This window comes from Vigna radiata, unplaced genomic scaffold (assembly GCF_000741045.1).
Source record: "Vigna radiata var. radiata cultivar VC1973A unplaced genomic scaffold, Vradiata_ver6 scaffold_133, whole genome shotgun sequence".
NCBI classification, from domain to species: domain Eukaryota; kingdom Viridiplantae; phylum Streptophyta; class Magnoliopsida; order Fabales; family Fabaceae; genus Vigna; species Vigna radiata.
This window is the reverse complement of record NW_014543257.1, coordinates 988,828-1,008,782: the sequence shown is the minus strand read 5'-3', so window position 1 is coordinate 1,008,782 and position 19,955 is coordinate 988,828. Positions and strand designations below refer to the sequence as shown.

Below are 19,955 nucleotides of genomic sequence, written 5' to 3'. Positions count from 1 at the left end.
ATTTTCTAGTATTACGAGTCTCTTGGGAAAACGATACCTGGTCTTACCGGTTTTATTACTTGAAACGATTTGGTACACTTGCCAATGAGTTAACATGTAGCTGAAGTGAAATCAAGCTAATAAGTCGTCTAGAAATGATGCAGGGATAAATCATTTGATGATGCTATAAATAATGTAAACATTACTAATTGAAGAATTTCTAGTGACTATATGAAACTAAGATTCTGATCTTAATCCTAAGTGAGTTGGAATACTAAAATAAAATTATCCAAGATAAGAAAAAGAGTGATAGACGTGCTTAATCTATTCTTCACCTAATATTATCCGATAAGTATATTGTTTGATGAACTCATATAGTAAAAATATGATGATATTATCTAATGAACTTGTTTAATAAAAAGATATTTTTCATTAAAAATTTACAAAATTAAACACCTTATATTAATCATGTGACATTCTCAATCAAAAGAATAATCGATATATAAAAATAACATAAAAAATATATTGTGTATTATAAAATTATGTAATTCAATAAAATTGAGTTGCATCGTTTGAATAAAATAACAAAATAAAAAATAAATGCATAATTGAGGTTGTAATGAGAGAGAAATACTTTCAAAATTATTATATGCTAAATTAGAATAAATTTAGATAACATGTAAAAAAATTTACTTATGATCCAGATGGGTAATCATTATGTAAAATAGTGATGTTTTTTCAAGTCACGTAATAAGATATTTTTACATATAATTCAATTACATATTCACTAACTTTTACGATAATAATTATAAAATATACAATTAGTATTTTTTATATATCAGTAATAATAAATTTCTTACATTAAAATGCTTTTAATTTTGTTTCTTACAACCACCACGGCAACTACATCTGCGGCTAAATTTTTACTAGAAAAGGATATGAACAGGTTAAGATGTCCCTTTTTCTATTAGATCAAAAACATGAATAATACTTTCTTTAAAATCTTGTGTGTCATTGATAATAAGAACTGTAGGAAGCTAGAATTTCGGGACATAATGTAGGAGTGAGAATATGAACAATGCAGTAAAACGGTGTAACGGCGATTCTACATTTACCAATAATAATTCTACAAATGTTGACCAGAAAAAAATAATAAAAAACTCTTTAATCTTACACAGAATAGGTTGCAAATGCAACACTAGACACGAAGCAAAGAAGTTCAAATCAAAGCTTCTGATTCGGTCTTTCTGAGCACTGACTAGTCTTTATTACACACTTCTTTGTGAATCTGAAGCTGTTTTCTTTTCTTTTATTGTTCATGACCAGTCTTTTATCTTTTAGGTGATGTATTTGGCTTTTCATGTTTCAGGCAGAGCCAGGATTTGGTTTCCTTATAGAGGAAAATCAAAATTCAAGATCAAAATCAAGCACAACCCACCAACACCACCATGCAGAGGTGGAAGTGGAACAGAAAGAAACCCCCCATTTTCCCTTTACTTGTGCTTGTCTTGCTGTTCTTCATAGCCTTCTCAACCCTCCACAGTGAGCACACCATACAACGAATCCATGAAATCCCAGATCATGTTCTTAACCACCAAGAGGTTTCTTCAGCCACCTTTGTCAAACCCAACCTCTCTGGTCACCTTAAGCAAGCTCCAGGTATTGCATTTCTCTTCACTGCTTGCTTTGTGCTTCATTGGAGGCTTAAGCTTTGTGCTTTCTCTGACTTGTTGAAATGGGGTTGTTGGATTTTAGAGGTTTTGGATAGATTCAGTAGATGCAACTCTACTGTTGAGTATAGTGGCAAGAAAATTGCTTGGCGTGGTGATTCTTGGCAGTCTGGTCGCCGGAGAGTGAGGCCGGAAAGTTGTGATGTTTTTTCAGGCAAATGGGTGTTTGATAATGTTTCCCATCCACTGTACAATGAATCAGATTGCCCTTACATGTCTGACCAATTGGCCTGTCACAAGCATGGAAGGTCTGATTTGGGTTACCAGTATTGGAGATGGCAACCACATAACTGCAATTTGAAGAGGTGGTTCTCTATCCGAGCTTTGTGTTTGTGGTTTTTGGCTGAATCTCCATGGTCAAGTTGTTGCTTTGGACTTAGAGCTTGATTGGAGGAAACTTCGGAAAAATGATACGAAAAATTAATATCAGTTTCTCCACAGCTTGTGCATAATTAAAAAAAATCTTAGTTTGGAAAAGTTAAAAGGAAATAATTTTTACAAATTAGCTTATGTATAACATCATCTTAACTTGAGGAAAAACTAATTTTATTTTTCTTCTTACTTTTTTCCTCCTAGACTTATGAAGATGTTTCTCCAAATAGGCCCTTATTGGTGACATGAGTTGGAATTATCCAATTCAATTGCTTGAAGGTTGTTAGTTTTTTGTGAAGTTGATGTGTGACCAAGATTGAGCTTTGTAAAGGTCCAAGTAGAATAACATTTTGTTGAGTTGTTTGTTAGGTAGGAACCAAGAGTTGAAAAGAACAAGAAATAGGAGACCACTCTCTCTCTCTCTCTCCAAGAGCTTCATTAAAGATTTCTCATTAATGCTCAATCTACAGAATGAACATCCTTCCCCTCTCCAATCCATCTCCCGTACTTATATCTAACACCACTCTAACTAACCTAACCTAACATATTAATAGTCTATCTTAATTAATTTCTCTTTCCCCTAATATCCTAACATTGTTCCTGTGGATAGTGGAAATTTTTTATTTTTTTCTGGTGCCTAAATGTAGCATTAGCTGTGGGTTGTGTACGTGTTTATTTAACTATTGGGTTAAAGATGTTTAAGCCCTATAAATTGGGAATGTTCTTCTTTAGTCCCTAATATGTATGTCAATGTTATTGTAGACATGAATATGGGATCAGGTAAACTGCAATCGTACAATTTTTCTATTTATAGGAACTAGAAACATATTAAATCCTTTATTTATTTATGTGATAGGGTAGGTTTCTTCTGATAAGATCCACTCAATTCTTATATAAAACAGGTGGAATGTGAAAGAAATGTGGGAGAAGTTGAGAGATAAAAGGCTAATGTTTGTTGGAGATTCACTAAATAGAGGGCAATGGATATCAATGGTATGTTTGTTACAATCAGTAATTCCTGCTGATAAGAGATCAATGTCACCAAATGCCCATCTCACCATTTTCAGAGCAGAGGTAAGAAACCTTTACTGGAAACATTTTTATGATGTTATAAATGTAGTCATTCATACCAATATGTGCCTTTTTCCATCATTTAACTGAATTTCTTTATACACATTGCTTGCTCCAAGACTTGTTGATGGGGTCTAGTTCACAAGTGCCATTGTTTTGAGTCTCATTTCCTGCACACTGCTATTTTTGTACTAATTTTCAGGATTATAATGCAACTGTGGAGTTTCTCTGGGCTCCCCTGCTTGTTGAATCTAATTCTGATGATCCAGTAAATCACAGACTAGATGAACGAATAATTCGTCCTGATACAGTTCTTAGACACGCATCACTGTGGGAAAATGCTGATATTCTTGTTTTTAACACATACTTATGGTGGAGACAAGGCCCAGTTAAACTATTGTCTGTATCGGTTCATCAATGTACGAGTTGTTTTTTAAGGAAAATTTTTCTTTTCTGTTCTAATGTATCTTGTATTTTCATCTATTGCAGATGGACTACTGAAGAAAATGGAGCTTGTGAAGAATTGGATGGGCGAGGAGCCATGGATTTGGCCATGGGAGCTTGGGCAGAATGGGTATCTTCAAAAGTTGATCCCCTGAAGAAGCGTGTCTTTTTTGTGACCATGTCACCAACTCATCTCTGGTGAGCAACCAATCTATTTTGTATGATCAAATATGGAGGGAAACATTGCTATTATGCATTCTTGGAGATAGACCTTGTTCCACAGGTTATATTATGATACAATAGCTAGAGCGGAAACCAGTTTTTGCTGGCTGGTCTAGATTAACTTTGTTGTGTATTCTTAGAACTTGTAGCAGAATTATATTGATTGTTATCATTCCTCTTAGTCATGTTTCATTGGATAACCCAATGAAAATTATATGGTTTACAACTTACCTGTTCTAGAGTTTTTAATTCCTTGGCTTCTAGTCCTCTCACTTCCATGACACAGCTGTTCTGTTAGATAAGTACCGTAAGAGTACTTATAGTTTCTAGTTTGAATTTTGACTTTCTTTGGAAACATCTAATAGGATTCTGTTGTGTCAAGATATTTTAGGTTTTAGAGAGTCAAATTCAATTGGTTAAAGAGTGTTTGGAAGTTGTTGTAAACTTCTTGGTACCTATTCTAGGTTGTCAAACGTGAGTTTGTGGATCTTCCACCAAGCTGGCTTGTGTAGTTGATTCTTAAGCTCTGTGACCTGTCAACTCTTATGAAATAGAAAAAATAAAATTATTAGAAGACTTACTAATGACATATAGGCAAAACAAAAGGCTATTAACACAACAATAATTCAATATTTCAACATCATAATAAAGCTAAATAGAAAATTCCACTAATGAAGTATTGATTATATATTAATACAATATTAGATCAAACTACTCTAGTGATCAAATTATATATAAATTCATAAAAATGTAAGCCACAGTAGGATCTTGTGTACTAAACTAGTTTCTAGGATAAGGGCATCTAAAGTATAGCAACTTAGATATTCTTATAGAGCGTGTTGCTTATCAGAAACATCTATTGGATTAAAGCGTCTAGCAGGGACTTTTCTTATCTGCTTATGTGCTAGTAATCTGGTTTTCTGCATAACTATTTACACTCATTTAGTTGGAAGTTCACTAGTGTTTCTAACTAATTCTTAACAGTCTTGTAAATCACTTTTTAAGAGCATCTACCTCTCTAGTAGAGAAAAAAATTGCATGGCATAGTAAATGAGACTTATTCTTGTTGACAAACAAGTCTTTCTGGATAAACACTCTGTAATATTACTTGTGCTTTTACATTGAGTAGTACAAGAACTATTTTTACATTGAGCTAACGGAATCCCTAAAGATGAACTTTGATTGTAATTGTTAGAATACTGAATGAAGGTCCATTTACAATAGTCTCTTCGATGCTTAAATTTGTAAGAGCTTTAGAATAATAGTAATATAAGAGTGGAGATAATTACTTAGGTAGTAATCCCTTTGGTAGTGGTATATATTTATAGGATTTTGGGTCTATGTGAGTGAAGCTTAACAACAATAAAGGATAATCTGTTGTCAGTTTTCTTTGCATCACTAAATTGAAATTGACTACAAGATTTCGGTTCCAAGTCCAACACTCAACTGAGTAGGTTGAATTTTGGACTACTAGATTGAAGTTTAAGTTTATCAAAATAGAAAATACTACAAATAGGAGGAGGTGGGTAGGTACACAAACCCCAAGCTTAGAAGTCGAGTAAGTTATGTAAGATGTCGAACAATTTGTTCACCTTTATAGGATGAACAAGTTTGACGAGGTAGACTTTTAACGATTGGGTTATTGATGGCTGACCTTTCACGATCGAATTTTATGGTTATGATTTGTATTAATTCTATTTTTATGTCTTTGAACACGACCACTTTATTTCGCCAAGTATATAAAAAACCTTTGCAATGATGAGCAACCATTGTAAAATATATCTTTATTGCTCATATTTTTATGACCAAACTTTTTGGTGGCAATCATGTGTTTTCAAGACATGTGTCATTAAGACATGACATTTTGGAAAGGGTGTGTTGTTTTGCACAAGATCAGTTAGTGTTCTTTTTAAAGATACTTTTACTTCCGTTTTTGACACTTTCTGTTATTCAATATCCTTCAAGAGCACACTTGCCTTCTTCTTCTCCTTATTTGTTCGTATCCTCCAATTTTTCTTCTTTCCTTTTGTCAATCTAGGTATGTTCTTATTTCAACAAGTCATTTTCTTCATCTTTTCCCAACTCTTCTTGTGGTGGTAGCCCCCTAGTCACATCAAGGAGGTTAGCAACATTGGAGGAGTCTTGTTCAAAAAGTGGCTGAACGCTTTCTCCATAGAGAGGGACATGGTGGAAGAGATAGCCCTCTTTCATCTTTCATCGGTGCTATCGTGGTGACTGCCCCTTCTTGTTTGAGATAATGCATGTTGTTTCCAATTTTTGCATAAGTGACACTAATTCTCAAGAGACTGTAGAATTGGTAGGGTTGAGTAGGTTGAGAGGTAAAAGCAAAGATAGGTTTCCCTCTATTTTCATTTCGGTGAAGTTGATTCCTATGCCTCTAAGTATACCTTGAGGGATTTTATAGAGGAGTTCCTCAAATTGTTTCGTGCATGTGATAGTGATGCTGTTGGGCTCGTTATGGTTGAAGTGTGTTCTGCGGAGAATAAAGTGTACACAAAACTTCCTTTATGACATATATTTTACCTTTGTATGAGTGCTTTACGAAAGAACAGCATATTGACAGTGAAAATAAAGTATATGGGTCACATAGAACTTGTAATTCGTCAATTTGTTGATCACATAACCACTAGAGGTTGTTATGTTGTTGTTGGAGATTGTCTGATGTTGTTGTCGAACAAGCTCCAAGCCTTGGCTATGTTCTCTTCTCCCTGTTGTTGCATGGCTGCAATCCTGTTGTGCAATCCTGTTGTGCATTGTTTCGTTGTTCTTTAGAAACAGGTTCTCCATGTGCGTTGATGTTCTTTATGATTGAAGAAAGATCCATCTAACAGTTTGAACAGGAGATGGTATTCTTCTGGCTTCTAGTAATTACCATAAATGTGAGGGAGTTAGGAATGATTTTAACCAAGCCCCATAATGGGTGCCAACAGGTTTTACCAAAAGGTGGAGCATTGTTGTAGAAACCATAGAAGAAGCGAAGTCTCCTTATCGACCTAGTGGACTCCGTGAGGACAACCTCTGAGAGTAATGTCCAAGTATGAATAGAGGTTCACCTATGAGAGACTCTATGTTACACAAGTCAGTAAGAGTTTTAGAATAATAATCATATAACAGTGAAGAAAATGAGGTGAATCGGTCCAACAGTTATTAGGTTCCTATATGGGATCTTCCATAGACACTGAAAAACAAAAAAGAATTGGCTTTTGCTGAAGTCGTCATTAGTTTATGAAAATTAGAAGTGAAATGAAAGTATTTTTATTCGTTATTAATGGTGTATGATATTGTTTTGTTATCCTCCTATTTAGTTCCGAAATGCATCTCATTCAATATGTTTGGTATCTTATTTATATCGCTACACCTTTCTATCTATACCATCCCAACATTAATTGATGAAATCCAAATATCTCCTCCTCCATGTTTTCTCACTGAATTGAAACTATTATCATTCAGGAGCCGAGAGTGGAAACCAGAAAGTGAAGGAAACTGCTATGGGGAGAAGGACCCTATTTACAATGAGGGCTATTGGGGAAGCGGTTCAGATTTGCCTACAATGAGCACTGTGGAGAAGATCCTAAGCAATTTGAGTTCAAAAGTTTCTGTCATCAACATCACTCAACTATCAGAGTATAGGAAGGATGGTCATCCTTCCATTTTTCGCAAATTTTGGGAGCCCCTTAGGCCTGAACAGTTGTCAAATCCCTCATCTTACTCTGATTGCATACATTGGTGCTTGCCTGGGGTACCTGATGTGTGGAATGAATTGCTATTCCATTTTTTATAGATGTTACAATATTCAACTTTCTTCATTGAATATAGCAGCCAATATCTGCATTTTGACTGGTAAAAGTTGTTTCTACTTGTTTACACACCAGGGTAGACTTCTTTTGACAAGTAAATGCCGAAAATTTAGAGGCCTCATCAATGCTGATGTGCACCTTAAGCAACATAAAACTAAGGTAGTTATATGTTTTGATTTCTTTTGAATGTGATTTATTCATTCTCTCTTTCATCTCCTTCTGCATGATGAAATGATTTTTTCAATGTGTGACTATTATATTTATACTTGTTATATGCTGGTAGTCCGGAATATTCTTGTCAGTATAAATTATGAAAACATCAGGGTTATGGCATGTTTAGCAGCATCTATAAGAATATTCTTGTCAGTAGAAATTAATGTGAAATTAAAAAGCATTTCTGAGGTGGAAGAAGCTAGAAATGTATGGTATATTGGCCTTATAATTGCTGTAAGGGAATTTCTAAGTGAAAGAAATACTAACTGAAACTCAATAGTTCATTTTTTTCCATAGTTCAGATTTTTATTTGCTTCTAATTCTTTTGTTTTTTCATCCACTCAACCATATACATCATAAATCTAAACCAAATAAAGCTTTCAGAAGTTGTTCTGTGTACTTGTATGGACACCTTAAGGTTTTCATTTTGACTTGTTTGGGTGGGACAAAATGAGCTTTTTTGAGATCAACTTGTACTCCAATGTGATTGAGTATAATTTTACCAAAGTATCAATGTGTATAAGATACTTATGCAATAATGTTGATGATATTTATAGGAGTTATAAATGAAAAGAAATTCAGTATGTAACTAGCGACATCAGATAATTCCGAAGGGAAAAACATGTTTTTCTTGACTGTCTGTCACTAAAAGTTGAACTACTGACAAAAATGTCAGAAGAATATTTCACCCAAATATGACAGTAGAAATGATATCGATTTGTGATTAGTACTGCTATAACTGGCATACAAGGAGCTATAATTTGATTTCATAATTTAAATATAATGGGTTTATAATGTGACATTTGAAGTTGTTAGTATTTGAGAATTTTATCACTTTTAAAAAATTTAAATATATTCAATTTGAATTATTTTTGTTTGAAAATTGTTTAATTTTTGAAACGCTATATTTAGATAAAATAGTTTGAAGAATTATAATTTATTCCAATTACCACCAAATAATACGCGTGATGTGACGGATAAACAGTCCTTTTAGATATTGACAAAATTAATCATTGTAGATTTTAAGTGAAAAATTTGACATCCATAATAGGCTCATTGACATCATTGGAGAAAACTCTATCAAATGTGAATTGAGAAGTAATTTTGACTTCTAAGTGAAAAATAATTTCATTTCAATAAAAAAAAAGACTAATTAATGTTAGTAGAAAAATAATGGCGACCTTTGTTTTGGTTTATGTTGGTCAAAAAATAATATTTTATGACATCAACTTATAATATCTCAATTCTCATAAAAAATTGCTTTTGATATTAGCAAAAAAAAAAAAAACATTGTAGATGCTAATGTTAATAGAGAAATAACATAGATCTTATATTAGAAAAATAATTAAAAATAAAATTTGTTATAATTATATATATGTATATATATAACATTTTTCTTCTACAAATCACAGTTAAATCAAGAAAATTTTAATTATATAATATTTTGTATTGTTATATAAACTTATAATATAAGTTGGTAATAAATGTCATACATTTTCAAATTGTCTGTAATCTTCCCAAAATTGACTTGTCACTAGAATATATACTAGCTAGTCTTCAAATAAGACATTTGAAACAATGGAAAACAATTCCTCTTAATAAAGGGTTATATGAATTTGTTTTTTTTCTTAACTCGAGGATATGATAAAGGTTTTGATTCTTAGAGTTAATTTGTCCACTAGAATTTCGATGTTGGGTATACACATACACAGTCTTTCTTTAGAATATTGACAGTCAAAGTCGATTTTCTCAATTGCGTGTGATATTGGCACACTTTTATCTTTAGATGATTCAACTAAATATACATTTCGAGATTCCTTTGCACGTGTCTTGGTTGATATTGATTTATTATCTGATTTGCCTAATCAAATTTTGATGGAAAGGTTGAGATTTATGTTTATTGTTGATGTGCAGTATGAGAAACTATCATATTTTGTTGAGATTGTAAAATGATTGGTTATGATCTATCTAATTATAGACGGTTACAACAAGATACCAAGATAATATTTAGAGAAGAGAAAATAGTTGGCGCAGAAATATATTTAATTTATTAGGAAATTTGGACATTAAATATTTGATGATATCATGTTTTTCTTGTTGTTGTGATTTCTATATTTTGTAAGAGAATTTATTTAATTAATATTTGAAATAATGTAAGGGAACTATGGATGTAAATAAAGAATATTCATTCTCTAATGGAAACGAAGATAAGGCAAAAAATATGCCCATTTTGTATGAGGATCAAAATGGAGATAAACTTTGAAGATGAGGATGAGATAGTCAAACTTGTACTCATCTCATCATCCCTAGTAATGTGTCAGGTGGATGTCTATATGCAAGATTTCTTTTACTAAACGAGGTCTTAATATTCTATGGAGAAAATTGTTAAAAAAATTGTCTACTTTCTGAATAAGCAATCATATTAATTATAGAAAATGAACTATTGATGCTAGTAGTTTTAAAAATAAATAAGAGCAATTAATTTACAAAGACTATTTACTAATCTTACATTACTAAGCATAAAATAAATAATTGATTAAAATAGTTAATATGACTCTTAAATGTTTCACAACCTACATTCTTTGTGCCAATGATGTTTTCTTTTTATGATTTCACTTGATTCTTAGAACAATACATGACTTACAATCTAAAGTAACAATGTAGTTCATGTAGATGTCCGGTTATGGTCTGGCCATGCTATGGTCTGACTAGGTTGCCAAGTTGTTGGGTGCCAGGTTGTTCATTCTCAGGTTGGTCTTCACTTCCTATGCTCGAAATAACTCGGTCATCTCTTGCTTAGCTTGGAAAAGCTCAAACATTATTGTTGGAGCTCGGTCTTCATTTGTAGGTGGTCAGATGTTGTTGGTGGAGCTCGACCAGTGCTTGCAAGGCTTGGTCTTTATGAGGTTAGCTCGAACATCATAAAAAAAATTGAGTTGGATGCTCAACCTTTCAACATATGGCATTGGCTATGGCATTGGCAATGCCATGTGGATAACATAAACTTTTTAGTAAAAATAAAGAATTTAAAAACTAAACAATTAATTAAAAAAACATACGAACTCACCTATACATGAATGCACTAGTGCAAAATAAGGTTTCAACGTCTTGCTTTTTACGTCAGAAAACAAAAAAACCAACATTAAAAATGATTAGTGACATTTTTGTAAATAAAAGTTCAATTAAGACGTAGAGATTTTGACTTTTCCAATGTCAATGGGTTATTAGACGTCATAATTCCTAATTTCTTGCATCATATTAGATAAATTTCACTAAAATCTTTGGCACAAAGGTGAAAATATAGTCACGTATGACACTAAATGCCTTAGTTTCAGACGTCAAAAGGCTATAAGACATCAGAATATCACTTTCCAAACGTCATATGTTAGTTAATTCATTAAAAATTTGGCCAAGAGTGTGAAAATTGATTCACTTTATCTTTGCGCAAAACCTTATTCTCTACTTAAACCCTTTTCAGACGAAGCTTTCAACGATTAACACATGTAATCTTTCTTTTATTTTATACAAATGCACGTTGATTGACTACTTTAAGTATGATTTTATTTCAATTTGACAGAATGGTTTCATGCACAGGTACTCTTTGAAGCATAAATGCGTTCTTCTTTCTCCCTCACTAGCGACAACACTTTATTCCGACAAACTCACCTTCAAGTAGGTTAGTTTCATTTTTATTTTCATTTTTTATGGACGATAAACTGGTTGAACCTGTTGGTATTGTTGAACTTGCTTGTTATTCATACACCATATACTTGCTTGTTGTTCATACACCGTATACTTGTTGTTCATACCCTCAAGTTAGGGTAAAATTGAGAGTATATTTAAAACAATTCCTAATGACCTAAAATTTTTTTTAAAGTACAAAATAATCATGAGAAGCCCCACAAAAAATTTTAGATCAAAATACAAAGTCTAAGTATGTGAAATAGTTTTGCAAAATTTGGAAAAAACAAAATAAATTGACGAAAAATAGAAAAGTGTCTTTTTAAAATCTAGAAGGAACAACATACTATGCGGGTTAACATTTGGGTTATAAAACATTTTTAACTTATGTACAAGTTTGCTATCGCGTTTTATATTATGACGGATATCTATAATTCTGTTATAATACGTTTTGAAATTATTTACAAGTCTGCCATTGCATTACATATTATAACTGATTTTCAAAACTCCATCATAATATATTTTATATTTATTACGATTCTGCCATCGGTCAACTTATTATAATTAATGGTTTTCATCCGTCATAATAGATATGTCATAGAATGCTTTCTTTTTTTTTTCCATCAGTGTTAAAAAATTTTTATACCCGAAATGCATATATAACACTGCCAAATCGGCCAACCAGAACAAATGTTATGGTTGTTTAAAGATATGTTGGATTTGACTTTCTAAATAACTTTTAAAGTTTATATTATACCTAAAATAAGGGCTCTTGGGTTTTTTTTCTCTGAAATAGAGGTTATAAGGACGGGTAAAAAAGTTCCTACCTATGAAAACCAAAAATCACAAGTTAATAATCAATATACATTACTATTCATTATAACACCATTCACTTGTGATAATTTTTTGCTTATAATTCATATTTCATACTTCAATAGATATATAAAATGTCAAAACTGATCTACATTTATTGGTTTTCTGCTTTTAAATTCTCGTAAAATTGTAAAAATAAATATTTAATAAAACAACAAAGGAGTTAATTGAAGTAAAAAAAAACTTAATTAACGTTGAAAATTTTCTTTTTTCGACATTAATTGATATTATAAATTGGACAATTTCTAGAGTTAATTAATGTAAAAAATGACAAATTTCAACTTAATCATCGTCACTTTTTTTATTCTTCCAACTTCAATTAATTAATATATCAATGTTTTTTTTGACTTTAAAGACTAAAAAATACTTACGTCAAAATTCTTATTTGTATTAATAATGTCTTTAACATTATTTTGTAAAGTATCAATAAAAAGAATCTAATTAAATCTATTTTCCAAAAAATAAAATTTAATTGAAACAGAAATAAAAGTAAAGACTTACTTATAACTTTTCAAACAAAATGAAAACGAAATCAGTAACTAAGTCAAAACATAAATAATTTTTTTTATCTGCAATGCTTATCTTCTGCCAAATTTTTTAAATTTAAACAATGAGATTATTTCAAAATCTAGAATCTAAAGCATAATATCCAACCATAACCAAAATTTTAATATATAATAAAAGAAATTGAAATAATCACTTTTCTTATTAACTTATCTGACTAATATTATTGACATAATTGTAAAAAATAAAAGTGAATAAAAAATTAGATGTAAAGATGTCATTTAGAGAGAAGTTGAAAAAGTTAAATAGAAAAAGAGAGTTATAAAATTGAGTTATGAGGAGACGTTATAACTGATGAATTTAAAATTGGTTTCAAATAACTTTTTTTTCATAATGATAAATGTCATTGTAAAGTGTTATAGAGTAGTATATCTCTGAAAGTATTGAATTACTTCTTCATCTTTTAGGAAGAGTTAATCGCTTCCAAAAATATTTTTTCTAAGGAAGCATGAAACTTTTATAGAAATGCAACAAAGTTTTATCATGTCTTACTATTTAAGAATTTCATGTGATTTTTTTTTTTTTGTTACCAGCTATTGAGGAATAACACATTCATAAAGTGTTCTGGAATACTTCAAATGACAAAAGAAAATTATTATTTTTGATATGAAATATATCAAATCTTATGAATTACAAATTAAAACAATTCCTTTAACATATTATCATTATTTTATGTTAAGGAAAAATAAAAGGTCTCGAGCATAAAAAAAGGTTAAATGTTAATTACATTATGCTTTAGAAAATGCACTTAAAAGGAAAATTGAGAAAAAATTCCGACCTGCCGGATTCGAACCAGCGACCTAAGGATGTCTGTTAGAACCAACTACAGTCCTCCGCTCTACCAACTGAGCTAAGGTCGGTTTGTGTCAATTTTAATAAACGCATTATAAAACTAAGAATCTTCCAAAAATGTCCTTAATTGGAGAAGCTATAATTTGATATGATGAGATAATACTATCAAGCAAAAATAAAACAAAATTTATTACAGATTCTTTATATAAGTTGTAGAATATCTCAAAATAATATCATTACATCAATAAAATAATATATCACTTCGCTCACCGAAATATCAAAATATGAAATAAAAATAAAATTTTATGAAATAAACTATTCATTAATTTAGCGTGATTAAGTTATAATTAAGACAAATAATATGAAAAGTATAATGCTTATTTATTTTTGTATTTGTTATTTACTAGGGCATATATAATATATTTACTAATTATATATAATCAATTGTAATAAAATATTCCAATCAGTTATAAGGTTATGAGTCGTACAAGTTTAGTTGATTGAAGAAGGGTTAAATATGTTTTTAGTCCCTGAAGTTTTACTGATTTTTGGTTTTAGTCTCTGCATGAAACATTGATGGCATTTGGTCCTCCTAGTATGGAAACATATATATTTAGTCCCTAATTTTGGACGACGTTAATTTTTTGGTGAGGTGGCTAACAGCATTGCCACGTCTTCTTCCAGCTTTACTGATATCTGTCTGCCACGTTGGTTTATGTAAATTTGGGAAAAAGCCCCAAATTGAAACCCTAGTTGCCCTCTTTCTTCACTGTGCCGCCATGGAGGAATCACCTCCAGATCCAGAGGTTTCTTTTCCCTTGCTTCTAAACGTTCCTACCATGGAAGAAATGTTATGATGAATACTTGTTCCTCTGCGAAAATTTGAGAAAATTCAACATCGATTTGGGAGGTCCGAGGGGCGATGTTCAGCACGGACAGGACGATCGATCTGCTGTTGAAATCTGGCGCGACATAGTATTTGGAACGAACCACCCAGGCTTGCAAGAAAACCAGAAACGCAACAGCCATGAAAGGGAAAGCAAGTCGCCGTTGTGGTGTGAACGCGACTTCACTGCAAAGGCGCCACTGCCGTAAGCGAAACCCACTGCTAAAGAAGCTTTCGCACCTCCACTAGCGAGAGCCATGAAAGGGAAAGCAAGTCGCTCTCGAATCCCTTTTTCTTCTCTGTACTTCTTTTCAGTGGCTTCTTCCTTCAAGTGTTGAATTTGACTGTATTTTTTTGTTCTTTTCACACTGAGCTGTGTGTTTCAGTGATTATGTAACTGGGTTAAGTTGTATTCCCTTCCTTGCATGTTTTTGTGCTTTTTGTGAACAGGTTACTCTTAAGTATTCTTCCTGTTACTTTTTCTGTATATGAAATGTTTTGATGGACTTGTTTTTGAGAATAAATACTTGATTATCATATTTTGGTTTGTTTTTGTGTCATTGGCTATGGATGGATTTAATACCCCTGTCTGAAGCATCTGGTTCTGATTGCAAGAGATGATTTGCCTGTGAGATTTGTCTCAGAATTTTGTAATTGACTTGATACCAGAACATTTGGCCTAACTCTATCTCAGTCAGAAAATTCTTTTGATCGTTGTTGGTGCTTATGTGCTTGTCCTGCAGTTTATGCTGTGCTTATCATTATATGTTCTTTTGATTACTGACACAATGCTCTTCTTTCCTTGTTCAGTGATACTTGTGAGTGTTGATTTCAGGGTTTCTTAATTCTGGTTAGGAAATATTTGCACTCTCTTGTGGATTGTTGACGTAAAAACATTTGATGAATACTCATGGCAGGAACGAGTATTCATCATAGCATTTCTTCCATGGTAGGAACGTTTAGAAGCAAAGGGAAAAGAAATCTCGGTGATTCTTCCATGGCGACAAGAGGGCAACCAGGTTTCAATTTGGGGCTTTTTCCCAAATTTACAAAAACCAACGTGGCAGACAGATATCAGTAAAGCTGGAAGAAGACGAGACAGTGTCGTTAGCCATCTCACCAAAAAATTAATGCCGTCCAAAATTAGAGACTAAACATATATGTTTCCATACTAGGAGGACCAAATGCCACCAATGTTTCATACAAGGACTAAAACCAAAAATCAGTGAAACTTCAGGGACTAAAAGCATATTTAACCCATTAAAGAATGAATTACTCTTACAAAAGTCTTTTTAGGTCTCTTTAATTCATTGTCTCTTTCTTACATTATTTTATTTAAACGTGTACAATAGATTTTAACTAGTTTCTATTAATTCTTTTAGCTTGTAATATCCATTATCACTTATTTTGGTTAGATACTCAACATATTGTTTGGACTAGGATACAAAATTCATACATTTTGCAATAACATTAAACCGAAATTATTATATTTTAAGTACATTTTTTACAGTATATCGCAAAGATATGAACAATGTTGTTTTGCCTAAAAGAAAATAAAATAAGTGACATTAAACAACTGCAAAAATAATTTGTTAACTAAATCTCTCTCTATATACTTAAACATATTTAAACCTTTAAATATTGACTTGATTGTGATTCTCAATTGAGAAGATTAAATATAGGAGTTTAGTTTAGGAACAAAATTTTAAAGCCCATACCTGTTCTAAGAAAATATTATGGAAAATTAAAAAAAGAATGCAAGAATTAGGGATGAACAAACTGAAGATGGTCGCTGCTACTAAATTAACGTGGGATCTTACAAACAACACAGACCTCGAGAAGAAGACAAAAGAAAAAGAAAAACGAAATAGCATTAAAGAATATAATAATAAAGTAATTCTAATTTTTTCTACAAATTATCTTGATAAATAAACAATGTATTGAACTGTTCAAGTTTTCCCTTGGCCATTTTATTTTGTGAATGATTCAAGATCATATATATTTCTATTATTAAAATGCTTGAGTAGTCATTTTCTGAAGTTGTTGACAGCGGCATCAGAATGGATGATAAGTATGACCCAGTCCCTCACAAAAAAATTCGAATTCAACTCGTCATCAGTGCAATATATTGAAACAAAGTCCAAACTAAACTTTGATTAAGTTAACGATAATCCTCTCATAAAATAATATTACTGGAAAAAGTATAAGAAGCAAAGTCAGGTGATTAGCTAGGTAAGACCGAAACACTTGCGTTTCTTTTTCACATGGGTCATCTCCTTATTAGTCTACTCTTTGATCAAGTACGCATGTAGTTGTTAAGGAATGCTTCCTCACTAAATAAAAAATTAATTACGGTAATATAATCTGCAAAGCAATTAAGGCTTCATCTTTATAAATACCGATCTCCAAATGAATCAAAACTCACTTCTCATCACAACATTACAAAGCAGAAGAATCGTTTGATAAAATGAAAGCTGTTTACTTGCTCGTTGCCATCTTGGCTTTCACTTCCTCACTTGTCTCTGCGTATGATCCTAGTCCTCTGCAAGACTTCTGTGTGGCAATCAAGGAACAAGATGGTGGTACGTAAATATACTCTTCAATCATATATATCCACATACAACATACATATATACATATAATTATATTAACTTACGAAGCTCTAATGCAAATTACACGTGTCCATGTGTCAAGTGATCAGGATAGTATTCATGCTACATACATACATAACCATATTGCTTTGTAATTTGTAGTGTTTGTGAATGGAGAATTTTGCAAAGACCCAAAGGCAGTGAAAGCTGAAGATTTCTTCTTACATGTGGAACCTGGGAACACCGACAACCCATTGAATGCACAGGTGACTCCTGTGGCTGTTGANCAACTACCTGGATTGAACACGCTTGGCATATCTTTGGCTCGCATTGATTTTGCACCAAAGGGTTTAAACCCTCCCCACACCCACCCTCGTGCCACTGAGATCCTTATAGTTCTCGAGGGAACACTTTATGTCGGATTTGTAACCTCAAATCAAGATGGAAATCGGCTTTTCACCAAAGTCTTGAACAAGGGTGATGTCTTTGTCTTCCCCATTGGTCTCGTTCACTTCCAACTCAATATCGGTTATGGAAATGCTGTTGCTATTGCTGGTCTTAGCAGTCAAAATCCAGGAACTGTTACTATTGCAAACGCTTTGTTTAAAGCTGTTCCACCTATTTCTGTTGAGGTTCTCGCCAGAGCTCTTCAACTCGATAACAAAGTAATTGAAGACCTTCAGAGGAGATCATGGTACGGCAAGGACTAGTTTCTCTGGGAACATGCTAGCTCGATCATTTCTTATTCTACGTATACAAAATAATGACTTTCATGTTTCTCTCACCTCATAGACCTCCAAATAATTACTAATATAATAAATAAAATGGATCTGGGTTGTTTTCTTATATTGTAGGATTGATTTTGGTTGTAGTTTCATTTCATTTATTCCAACGTTTGTCAATTTAATGAAACAATATTGTTGCAAGAGTTTGCTTGGATCCAATATAGAGTCTTTAAAATAACACGTGGTTAATTAAATTCGGTTGTCAATGTGTTCTTAAATAACTCGGAGATGACTTATTAGGAGATATCCTATTTGAATTTCTCGTTAGATAGTGTGACATTCCAAAATATCATATACATATATAATATAACAGGATTAAGCTATTATAATATGTGAAAACAGTTAAAATATAGAGATAACCGTATTTAAATATATACAGTCAACCAAAAATTAAAGGAAATTAAAACGAATCATAACTTGAGTACAAGTTTCCAAAGTTCCCCAAAATACAAGGTTTTTAAACTCTAAAGAGGCCTAAAGAGTGTGTTCCAAAAGTACCAAACTATTTAAAATAAAAGCTAGAAGTTTTTCAAAATAACGATCTATTCAACAAAGAACTAGAAGAAGTCCTAAGTACTAGACAACTGCACCTTCTTCATTCTCCAATGTTTGCTCCAAGGGCACATCATCAGCTACTGTTCACATCCAAAGGATTTGATGATCATCGCAAGGGGGAAGACAAGCACACACAACAAACAATGCAAGGGTGAACTAGGTATAAAAAGCATGTTATCAATCAAGTATTTCAAGTATGCAAGGACCATAAACAATGCAGACTAAGACCAAATGCATTTTTATTGATACCAATGACCGACCACATGATTTGACCATCCGGACTAGCATGAAATGTCGAGTTCTAGGGGTTTGTGCACTTGTAGTGACCTTACTGCTTTGCAAAGCCATTGCTGAGGGGTTTCACCCGACCACACACAAGTGTAAGCCCTTTACAGTGGTATAGGCCTACAGTGAAAGCGCCTATCCTAGGACCTCCTGCTATTCTCACCACATGACTCATCACTCTCTACTTGAGCTTGGATGATCATTAGAATGTCAGGATAAACCCCATCAGGAACTCTGGCCATTCATACGGTCAATCACAACAAACTACGGGGCACCACCATGTAACCTCCCTTGAGGATCATGAATTACGTCCATCAACCATACTTTGAACATACATGCTTTCAAACTATAGTTCACCATTTTAAATCACATGATATTCCTCTTGAATCAATAATGTACCTCATAAACCACTTTGATTCACATAAAATTTCATAGTCATTCAAGTGCATTCTTACTATATTGTCTCATACCAAACCCATACACCATCACACAACATCAACCATGTCATAAAATAACTCATACATTACATACTTTCACAAAACCATCACTTATTAACAAATATTTCTTCATGACTTTTAATTATCAATACTTAAGTAATTCAAACAGCTTAGAGACCATCACCAATGGCTCCGGAAAGGTCAAAACCCCCAAAACGACCTAAAGAACGTCCAAAATGGACACCCGGAACCCTACAAACTATCAAAAACAAAAGCATCAGCAGGAAAGGACGCCCAGCACCCTTTAGGGGCGCCCGGGCTCCAGAATTAAAGTAAAACAGCACGTTGAAGGGTGCCCAACGCCCTTCAGGGGCGCCCGGGCGTGGATTTTGTAGATTTTTCTACAGATTTGCCGAACCCACACCCCTAAGTTCCGTTTTAGACATTTTTATGAATTTCTAATCATTCTAACTCAAAATTTAGGTGTATTTGAACTTGTCTAAAGGTTTATGAACATTCCTAACCTCAATCCCTAGCAACTATGCGTAGATTTACACTAAAAAACCTCAATTCTCTCAACTTATGGGCTCAAACCTGGATTTACTACTTGAGGACTGTTCTTGGCTATTTTGACCCTTCTCACAAGTCACTTTGGAC

The 19,955-nt window shown here is 32.7% G+C and overlaps 2 protein-coding genes and 1 non-coding gene across 3 annotated transcripts; 2 read left to right on the top strand and 1 right to left on the bottom strand.

Moving 5' to 3' along the window:
• The first annotated feature begins 1,086 nt into the window (after positions 1–1,086).
• Positions 1,087–7,842, top strand: LOC106753425 (protein trichome birefringence-like 35). The gene is made up of 7 exons (XM_014635233.2): positions 1,087–1,220; positions 1,349–1,638; positions 1,735–2,014; positions 2,984–3,155; positions 3,355–3,551; positions 3,642–3,794; positions 7,290–7,842. The coding sequence occupies exons 2-7, from the start codon at positions 1,428–1,430 to the stop codon at positions 7,618–7,620; spliced, it is 1,344 nt and encodes a 447-aa protein (XP_014490719.1). The 5' UTR covers positions 1,087–1,220; positions 1,349–1,427; the 3' UTR covers positions 7,621–7,842.
• A 5,897-nt stretch (positions 7,843–13,739) lies between these two features.
• TRNAY-GUA lies at positions 13,740–13,827 on the bottom strand. Its single transcript is given in 2 exon segments — positions 13,740–13,775; positions 13,791–13,827. It is a non-coding gene; the product is annotated as a tRNA-Tyr (tRNA).
• Positions 13,828–17,084: 3,257 nt separating this feature from the next.
• Positions 17,085–18,162, top strand: LOC106753451 (germin-like protein subfamily 1 member 7). The gene is made up of 2 exons (XM_014635259.2): positions 17,085–17,227; positions 17,399–18,162. The coding sequence occupies exons 1-2, from the start codon at positions 17,113–17,115 to the stop codon at positions 17,944–17,946; spliced, it is 663 nt and encodes a 220-aa protein (XP_014490745.1). The 5' UTR covers positions 17,085–17,112; the 3' UTR covers positions 17,947–18,162.
• Positions 18,163–19,955: the final 1,793 nt, after the last annotated feature.